General features: G+C 50.8%; 2 protein-coding genes and 1 long non-coding RNA gene across 10 annotated transcripts in view; 2 read left to right on the forward strand and 1 right to left on the reverse strand.

The window, feature by feature from the left end:
• Window positions 1–6245: 6245 nt before the first annotated feature.
• Window positions 6246–8273, reverse strand: Bloc1s3 (biogenesis of lysosomal organelles complex 1 subunit 3). 3 transcript variants are annotated; one of them, XM_031385565.1, is made up of 2 exons: window positions 7991–8273; window positions 6246–7308 (listed from the first exon to the last, which is right to left on the reverse strand). In XM_031385565.1, the coding sequence occupies exon 2, from the start codon at window positions 7297–7299 to the stop codon at window positions 6721–6723; it is 579 nt and encodes a 192-aa protein (XP_031241425.1). In that variant the 5' UTR covers window positions 7300–7308; window positions 7991–8273; the 3' UTR covers window positions 6246–6720. The 3 variants fall into 3 exon arrangements, with proteins under 3 accessions (XP_031241425.1, XP_031241424.1, XP_031241427.1); XM_031385564.1 differs by having other exon boundaries at window positions 7957–8273; XM_031385567.1 differs by lacking the exon at window positions 7991–8273 and adding an exon at window positions 7970–7988.
• Trappc6a (trafficking protein particle complex 6A) overlaps window positions 8118–9738 on the forward strand; it is a 7488-nt gene continuing 5867 nt past the window's right edge. For 2 of the 5 annotated variants that reach the window (XM_031385569.1, XM_031385572.1), the window contains exon 1: window positions 8369–8510. In XM_031385569.1, the coding sequence (XP_031241429.1) occupies window positions 8427–8510 (84 nt within the window). In that variant the 5' untranslated portion in view covers window positions 8369–8426. Of the gene's footprint in view, window positions 8251–8368; window positions 8511–9738 lie in introns of those variants that run through there. The other 3 variants (XM_031385570.1, XM_031385571.1, XM_031385568.1) reach the window with 3 other exon arrangements.
• On the forward strand, window positions 8507–9136 carry LOC116101758. 2 transcript variants are annotated; one of them, XR_004122915.1, is made up of 2 exons: window positions 8507–8622; window positions 8751–9136. It is a non-coding gene; the product is annotated as an uncharacterized LOC116101758 (long non-coding RNA). The 2 variants fall into 2 exon arrangements; XR_004122914.1 differs by having other exon boundaries at window positions 8534–8650.

Below are 9738 nucleotides of genomic sequence, written 5' to 3' on the forward strand. Positions count from 1 at the left end.
CGTTCCTTTCCTCAAGCCATCTCAAACCCTCCTTCCGACCCCTTCCAAACCCCTCCCCCTCAGCAGCATCATACCTCCCACCCCACCAAGCTGTCTCACCCCCTCCAGCAAGCCTTCTTCCCAAGGAGCCATCTCACCCAGTGCCCCCCCTTCCTATTTTCTTTCTCATTTAGTTTTATATAATTTTTTTTTACTTCCTTTTTGACCTCTGGGCTATTTACTTTCCAAATACTTGCAGTGTTTTGAGATATCCTCTTGATTTTGATTTCCGCTCTGGTAAGAGAAAATACTTCATGATATTGAAATCTTATAAACAGTATCTAGAGCCACTGCTCACTTTTTTCTCTCTCTCTCAGTCTTCCAACTTTGCCTTTTAAATATTTGTGTTACTTTTTTTTTTTAAGATTTATTTATTTTATGTGTATGAGTACACTGTAGCTGTACAGATGGCCATGAGCCATCATGTGGTTGCTGGAAATTGAACTCAGGATGGCCCTGCTCGCTCCAGCCCTGCTCGCTCCAGCCCTGCTTGCTCCAGCCCTGCTTGCTCCAGCGTAATTCACTGTAGCTGTCTTCAGACGCACCAGAAGAGGGTGTCAGATCTCATTACAGATGGTTGTGAGCCACCATGTGGTTGCTGGGATCCGAACTCAGGACCTTCGCAAGAGCAATCAGTGCTCTTACTCGCTGAGCCATCTCACCAGCCCACATTTTATTTATTTATTTATTTGTGTGCATGTGTACCACAGTACATGTAGAGTGCAGGTCAGAGAGCAAGAGTTGGTTCTCAGCTTCCACCGTGTGGGATCTGAGGATCCAACTCGGGCCCGTGTGCTGGCAGGCGCCTTTACTTATGGAACTATCTCGATGACCCAATTACATTTTTTTTTTTTAAAGCGGGAGACAAAATAGGATATTGAGACATACCAAAGGTCCGGGAACATGTCTGCAGCTACAGCCCACGGAATGCCACAGGAAGGCCTAGGGCAGGGGGAAGAGCTACCAGATGGGAATGGGGGAGCGTAAGACACAGCAGCCCTGTGAAGAAACACAGCCACCTTCAGTCTTCAAATTACTGAAACCTCTCTTATACAGAATTGATTGTTTACTGAGAAGCCCATGCCTGTTGCCCGGAACTCAGGGGCTGAGGCAGGGTCAAGAGCGAGATGTGCTTGAGGGAGGCCCAGAGACTGAGACTGTGAGAACAGAGACTGTGGCCTCCGTGTCCTGAGGTTCCCCTGCCCTGTGTGAGTCACTGCTACGTCCCCGTGGGTCATTTTTGATCAGTCATAGACAGAGGTTATGAACCCCAAAGGGGCATCTAGAAGGTCAGAACCAAGGGTCCTAGGGGGTGAATCACAAGTGTGAGGACCTGAGTTCGAATCTTCCCAGGAACCCACTTAAAGCCAGGCACAGAGTATCCGTAAGCAGTACTCCTTTGGTGAGGCCTGAGAATCCCCAGAGACTTTTGGCTCAGCTAACCTGATGTCCGCAGCAGTGAACTAGAGACCCTGTTGAAAACAAGGTAGAGATCAGGAACCAGCACCCGAGGTTGTCTTCTGCCCTCGATACAGGCACTGTGGCCCAGGTAGAGTACCTGCACATATATGGATAGACACAATCACACACACACAGTCACATACATACACACATTCACAAACACACACACAATCACACATATAATCACATTCACACACACAATCTCACACACACTCACACATTCACACACACATAAACACACATACATGCACAAACATATACACAAACACATACATACACACACATAAACATACATACAGCAACACACAAGCACACATATACACACGTACACACATGCACACACATACACAGGCACATGCACATCCAAACACACATACATACGCAGACACAGAGATACAGTAACACACACACAAAAGGATACATACATAGACACAAACGCACACACTAAACTTTTAAAAAACAGACAGGTGGTTGTCTAGTTGCCTCCAGCTGTTGTTCTCGGTGTCCTCAGTAAAACGATTTTAAAAGATAGGTATCGCCAGGCGGTGGTGGCACACGCCTTTAATCCCAGCACTTGGGAGGCAGAGGCAGGCAGATTTCTGAGTTCGAGGCCAGCCTGGTCTACAGAGTGAGTTCCAGGACAGCCAGGGCTATACAGAGAAATCTTGTCTCAAAAACCCAAAAAATAAAATAAAATAAAAGATAGGTATCCTCCTGGGGTTGGAGAGATGTGGGGTTGGAGAGATGACTCAGCAATTAAGAGCACTGGCTGCTCTTCCAGAGGATGCTGGTTCGAGTCCCAGCACCCCCATAGACGTTCACAACCTCTGTAACTCCAGTCTCAGGGGATCTGATATCCTTTACTGGTCTCCTCAGGCATCAGGCATGCATGTGGAACACACACACATTCGCAAAACACCCACACAGAGAACACTTTAAAAACTAAATAAGGCTGGGTGTGGTTGTGCCACCTCTAAACCTAGCACTTGGGAGGCAGAGGCAGGTGGATTTCTGAGTTCGACACCAGCCTGGTCTACATAGCAAGTTCTAGGATAGCCAGGGCTACACAGAAACTCTGCCTCAAAAAACAAACATATATGCCTGTAGATAGATCGATAGTGTATATACACATGTTTTTTGTTATGTATGTATATATATATATTATATATATTAGATGTAATAAAAATAAACAAACTGCCAGGCAGTGGTGGCACACACCTTTAATCCCAGCACTTGGGAGGCAGAGGCAGGCGGATTTCTGAGTTCAAGGCCAGCCTGGTCTACAGAGTGAGTTCCAGGACAGCCAGGACTACACAGGTTTATAATCCCAGAAAACAGGGGTGAATGACAAGGATCTAAAGGTTATCCCCAGGGAGTTCCTGTCCAGCCTGGGATACATGAGACCCTGCCCTTGCCCCCTCCAAAAAAATATTTCAATAAAAATTTAGATCATCCAGAAGCTCCAGGTAGCAGTACTGTCCCCCATCCTGGGTATGTAATTCTTTTTTTTTTTTTTTTTTTTTTTTTTTTAGGTTTTTTGAGACAGGGTTTCTCTGTGTAGCCCTGGCTGTCCTGGAACTCACTCTGTAACCAGGCTGGCCTCAAACTCAGAAATCCACCTGCTTCTGCCTCCCAAGTGCTGGGATTAAAGGTGTGTGCCACCACCGCCTGGCTTAAGTAATTCTTGAAACTAGAAAAAATGGAACCAGAGACGATGAAGGGTCAGAACAAAGCTCAAGGTAAACAGTGATTTTCCCACAGGCAACAGCATGTCTTCTCGGGATTTCCAACAGAGGGCGGCAGAGAGCCAGGGAGCAGCCCAAAGAGCTGGGAACTTTAATATCACTGGGTATGACTTACTCACACCTTGGAATCTACAAACATGCCTAAGGTGCTTGCTGTGTTCGCTGTGCAAGCAAGGCATGCTGGGTCACTGAAGCCCCAAGGGAGATCAACCCAGAGACACTGTGCCCCCCGCAGGAGATTGGCATGGGGCTGCCACCTGCATAGATGGGGCTACCTCAGGGCCTCTAATAGATCTCCAAGTAAGAATTGAAGTTGGCAAGCATCTCGAGCAGAAGGGATAGGAGCAGGAGGGTTCAACCCCTCAACCCAACCCTTGTCCCCACATAGTACCTACCCCTAGCCTCTAGACCCAGCTATGTTCCTGCACCGATAAGGGGTTCTGTCTGTGGCCTGGTTCACCCTCTACATGGATCCACCCAGGTCCTGGATGGAGACACTGCCCAGCCTCAACCTCTGTATGTGTGTGTGCACACATACACGTGCGCACAGTGTATGGGGACAGTGTGCATGCCCACATGTGCACCTGTGGATATCAGAGCTGGCAGCTGAGTGTCCTCTCCTGTTGCCCTGCTCTATACTGTCTTGAGATGGGGTCGCACTGAACTGGACGCCACCTTCTCTGCTAGCCTAGTTGGCCAGCAAGCTCTCAGGATCTGCCTGTCTCTGCCACCCACAATTTGGGTTACAGGCATGCGCAGCTGTGCCTGCCTTTTTTGTTGTGCACTGGGGATTGGACCCCAGCTCCACGTGTGTCCGGAGCAAGAGCTCTGAGCCACTGAACCATTTTCTCAGGACCCTCACCTTTGTTCTTGACCAAACGAGTATCCTGGTTTTTGACTATCTCCTGGAGGGATGGGTCATACCTACAATCAATCCAGCACTTGGGATGCTGAGGCAGGAGGACTGCTGAGAGTTTGTGGTCAGTTGGGCTACAAAGTCACCTTTGAAGTCACCTTAGGCTACATAATAACATATCAGGACCCTATCTCAAAGTAAAACAAGACCCCACTGCCTCTTTCCACGACTGATTCTGTATGTGTTTGTGAAAGAAGACAAATGTAAACAAGATAAATAAAATACATGGTATAGTGGCAACTGTCTTTGTTTCTTTTCCAGAAAAAAAAAAAAAAAAAAAAAGCCTTGATAAAGGTTTTTGGTTTTGTTCGTTTGTTTCACACCCTGGGAGGGGCAGAGGTACATTATTTTACATCCCAAAGCAGACCTGGTCTTCAGGTTTTCCCAGCATCCCCCAGTCCCTAACTGGCATACCCTACCCCCAACCCTGAACTTTCCAGCCCGGGGTCTGGGCTGCCCTTCCTCCAGAGGCCCCTCCCTATACAATCCAGACATTTTGGTCTCCCCTCTCTCTCCTCCTCTCTTCTTCTCGGTTCCCCTTCTTCTCCCACTTTCTTCACAACTTCCCTTGCCTTGATCTCTGGGGCCAGTGAACTCACCAGAGAGCAGCTTTCATATAATCTAATTTGGCTTGACTTGGCTCACAGTTTGAGGGTACCATCCCCCCATGGAGGAGAAGTCCAGGTGAGAGGAGCTTGAAGTTGGTCACATCACATCCTCAACAGGAAGCAGAGAAATAAAAGCAAGCTTCCGCTCGGCTCCTTTCTCCAATGGTGCTAACTGAAGCAGGCAGATGTTTCTGCTTCAGTTAAAGAGATCCCCACAGGCATGCCCAGAGGTGAGTCTCCTGGCTGATCCCAAATGTTGTCAAGGTGACAACCAACTGCAACTCTTAGGGAAACCCACAGGTATGCTCCAGCCTGTGTTTTCTCTTACCATCATGCTTAAGGTCTACATTGGGATTCCATAATAAGTGAATTGGGGAGATGCCTAAGCATGAGTTCGGGTCCCCAGCAACCATGTAAAGCTGGTTGGAGCAGTGCATCCTGGTGGGATGGAAACAGAAGGATCCCAGGGACTCTTGGATGGCTGGTTGGTCTAACTAAAACAAGGACCTGCATGCTCCTAGAGCCACAGCCCTGTGGGGAGGACAGGAGGAGCTAGAGGCTAGCTGGCCCCCAGCATTGTCCAGGTTTATATGCCCAAGCACAGCTGCTTACATCTGCAGACCCAGGCACACCTGAGCCCACAATAGAGGCACGCCTGCATACATGCAGACACATGTGTTTATACACGGGAAGATCTACACACATGCAAGCACACCTGCTTACACACACATGGACACACCTGAACAGATAGGCATACCTGCAAACACACACACATACGTGTATACACACAATCTACACACAATTTTTTATTTTTTTAAACTGAGACAGGGTTTCACCGTGTAGCGCTGGCTGTTCTGGAACTTGCTCTATAGACCAGGCTGGCCTCGAACTCAGGGATCTGCCTGCCTCCACCCAGCTAGTGCCGGGACTGAGGTGAGTGCCACCAGTACCTGTTACATGTTATGTCTTTGAGGAGGGGAAGGGTTTGTTTTTGTTTGTTTGTTTGTTTTTTGAACTAAGGACCAAATCCAGGGCCTTGCACTTGCTGGGCAGGAGCTCTAACACTGAGCTAAATCCCCAATCTCCATCCCTAATTTTCAATAAAAACCCTGACTCTAGTTGACTTAAAAACAAAACAGCATGTCAGCTGGTAGTTAGAATTAAGAAGGCAAATTTTTAAAAGGGACACAGACATCTAAGAATGGGCTAATTTCTTTGTGTCTTTTGGAGCAGGGTACTAGGAATTGAACCCAGGGCTGCCCACACTAAACATACACAATACCACTGAGCTACACTCTCACCCCTGCCACCCAAGCTCCCTTCCACTTAAGGTCAGAGAATCCCCATTAAGACAGAGACAAAAGGAGTGGCCAAAAGACTAAGAAGCCAACCCCAAAGAGGCAAAAAGAACCTGTTATCCTTGGTGCCCACAGAGGTCAGAAATCCAAGTCCTTTTAACATCCAGAAACAGACACAGGGAGTGGTAGATTTGTATTTGTGGAGTCATGTGCCTACAGCAATCAAAACACCAGGAGGCGCTGCCCCAGACCCAAACGCCTGAGAGTTAGGGTTACGACCCAGGCTGCATTTGGTCTGCATTTAATCGGGCCGGGGCTGGAGAGATGGCTCAGTGGTTAAGAGCACTGACTGCTCTTCTGAAGGTCTTGAGTTCATGAGTTCAAATCCCAACAACCACCCATAACAAATCTGACTCCTGGAGTGTCTGAAGACAGCTACAATGTACTTACATATAATAAATAAATCCTTAAAGATTTATTTAAAAAAAAGAATATAATCGGGCCAAATCAAAGAAGATGCTAGGATTCGGCTTCGGTCGGCATTGATCAAAGGCTACCACGCCTTGGAGGCCTGGGTTGGAGGCCTGGGTGATCCAGGAACAAAGACAGAGTCAGATGCCACAGGTGGTACGAATGTCCACCAAGAGGCAGAGTCAGGTGGGGGGACACCCGGGCTCGACGCCCGGCACCCCTCGTATGTCCGGCAGCAGGCGACAGCCAGCCACGATATCCAGGCGCTCGGCGAGCGCGCAGAGGTCCCCGCGCGCCAGGCGCACGCTGTGGGCCGCTGCCAGCCCCGTGGCTTGAGCAGCCGCCAGCCTCCCGGCCAGGGCGGCCACATCGCGACCGGCACGGCGGTACACGCCGCTCACGGCAGCCGCCACGTCGTGGTCCAGGCGCGTCTGGCTCTCAGCCAAGCGGAGCTGCAGTAGCGAGCGCGCAGGCGCCTTGGCAGGTGTCTCCTCGGTGCCCCAGGTCTCCACCGCATCGCGCTGCACCACCAGCGGGGGCAGGTCTACCGGCACGGCCGTGGGCTCCGGCTCAGGCTCCGAGTCGGTCTCCGCCGCCTCCCCGACCACACGCAGCCCCGTGGGGCGGCCGCGCGTGGGGCCCGAGGGACCCAGGTACAGCTCCTCCTCGGACGAGGATGCAGACAACTCCGAGTCGGTCTCCGCCGCTTCCCCAGGGACCACCGTCCCCGGCCTTCTCCGCCGACCCTGGGACAACGCCATGGCACGGAGCTGGAGAAGAGGAGTTGAGAGGACGTGAAGTCCTGAGTCCCAGCCCGTTCACCGCCACCCCCAGCGAGTCCCGCGAGTCCCTGCTTGGCTTCAGTTTCCTCTTGTGTACACATAGGTTGGAACTGTGCATCTCCCTATCATCCCTGTGCACACCGGAGAAACCAAGGGCCGGCCAGGCAAAGCCTTGGAACTTAGGTCCCGCGAGATGGCTCAGCTGGGAAAAGGCACTTGCAGTTAAGCCTGACGCCAAGAATTCGAACCCAGGGGACCCCCATGGTGGAAAGAGCTAAATGAGGCCTATAAAGTAGTCCTCTGAGTTCTTCTACACGCGTGCTAGGGGAAGCACGCGTACATATACATTAAATAATATAAAATAATAATGCTTTTAATTCCCAGCACCGGAGGGAAGGGCAGGAAGAGCTTTGTGAGTTCGAGATCAGCCTGATCTACAATAGTGCCAGGCCATCCAGCACTACACACATAGTGAGACCTTGTCTCAAAATAATACTGACAATAATCAAATAAGTTTTAAAAGCTTTGTAACCAGCACGGGCCACACCCTCCACTGTCCTCCAGGCCATCTAGCACTAGGCCGCATAGGCACCTGCGCAAAGACAGAAAGGACAACCGCCCGAGGGGACACTTAACCAGAGCCACCGACCAGAGTCCCAGAAGGCCATACCCGGTCTCCGAAGCTCCGAGCCCGAAGGATCCGCGGCCTGGCGGAAGTAAGGCGGGCTCTCGTGGCATCACGTGAGTCGAGGTCTGGCCAATAGGAAAGCGGCTAGACAAGTCGCTTCCGTGTTGTTTATTCGTTTGTGTATTTAGGAAAATTCTGTGTAAGGCGTGAATTTATTATTTTTTTTTAAAACTTGGACCCTCACACGAATCAGACGTAGCCAATCGGATGTCGGAAGACTCGGAAACATGGAAGAAAGCGAAGTAAGGGCGGAAGACGTTAACAGGCGCGGCCGAGGAAGGGGCTCGGTGGGCCCGCCCCCTCGCTTTCAAGGAGGAGGCGGGGCTAAATGGGAGCACCAATCAGATCGGGCTTACCTCCCGAGCTGACCAATGGGAGCCGGAAGCGCTGGCAAGGTGTGAGGGTCGCGAGGCGGCGCATGGCGGACGCGGTGCTATTCGAGTTTCTGCACACCGAGATGGTGGCCGAGCTGTGGGCCCCGGACCCGGACCCTGGCTCGGGGGTGAGCGGCACGCCGTGGCCTCGGGGTGGAGAAATGGGGTGTGATCGAGCCTTATGGCAGGTCCTTGCCGAGGCGGAGCGAGATGACTCGGGGCAAGGCGCCTCAGTTCCAGGTCTCTTGGGGCGCCGTTGATAATTAGGGTAATTGGCTGTTACTGGGCTCAGATGAGGACTCGCCTCACCACCCACTTAGTGTACAACTCAACATCTTAATCTTCCTATCCTTCCGTTTCCTCCTTAGAAAATGCACCGTAACCGTGTCCCGTCTCATCTGTCCCCGCTGCCTGCGTGCTGGGATAAAGTGCGTGCTGATCACACTACACCCCAGCACACATAGTTTGTTAGTATGGGTTTGCCCCAGTAACGAGTAAAGACCCCACCCGGTATTGTTGAAGGTGGCGCTGGAATCTCTGAAGTATTGTAACCCATAATCTTTCTACCACTTATGTGTTCCTTTGTGCCTTCCTGTGTGTCATACTCCCGTCAGCTTCCCATTGTCTTCCATCCCATCCTAGGGAGGTCATGAAGAAGCTGCTTTGAGCCGAGGCACATGCTCTGGGACGTGAGGAGCCTGCTTCCTCTCTGCTCTGTGTCACCTTGACTCTCTAATAAAGAGTTTAAAATAGCTTTCTGTGAGCCTGCACAGATATGAGCTTGGGGGGGGGGGCGGGCATGTGGGGGTGGTCCTCGTAACTCCTAACTGCTGCCACCGACTGTGTCCGAACTTGGGGTCCTACAGCTGAGATGATAGAGTTGGTGGGAGTGTGGCCTGAGCATCAGGTCTCAGGAACTTCCGTGGTTTTATAGGCTACATAGCAGCTTGAACTTCCATGGATGTGTGGCAGTTCTGCAGACCTCCCTGCAGAGACCTGCTGCAGAAACTGCTCTGCTCCTTCTTTCTCATCTCTGAGTATCCCCACCCCAACCCGACTCGAGTGGTTCTTGAAGCTGGTTTTCACTGTGTATAGCCCAGGCTGCCTTCTGGTGATCCTCCTGCCTCTGCCTGCAAAGTACTAGGATTATGGGCCCTCCTGTTCTGGTTTGCCTACTGTGCCCCCAGTGTGGTCCAGTCGGCCTCTACATCCCAGAGTGCTGCATCCCTGGAGTCAGGATATCTCATTTATATACTAGTCTCTCAACACATGATCCTGCTGCTTATACTTCCCAAGTGCTGGAATTGGATGAAGAGGTGTCTTTTTTTTTTGGTTTTTTTTTTTTTTTTTTTTTTT

The sequence above is a fragment of the Mastomys coucha genome, unplaced genomic scaffold (assembly GCF_008632895.1).
Source record: "Mastomys coucha isolate ucsf_1 unplaced genomic scaffold, UCSF_Mcou_1 pScaffold21, whole genome shotgun sequence".
NCBI classification, from domain to species: domain Eukaryota; kingdom Metazoa; phylum Chordata; class Mammalia; order Rodentia; family Muridae; genus Mastomys; species Mastomys coucha.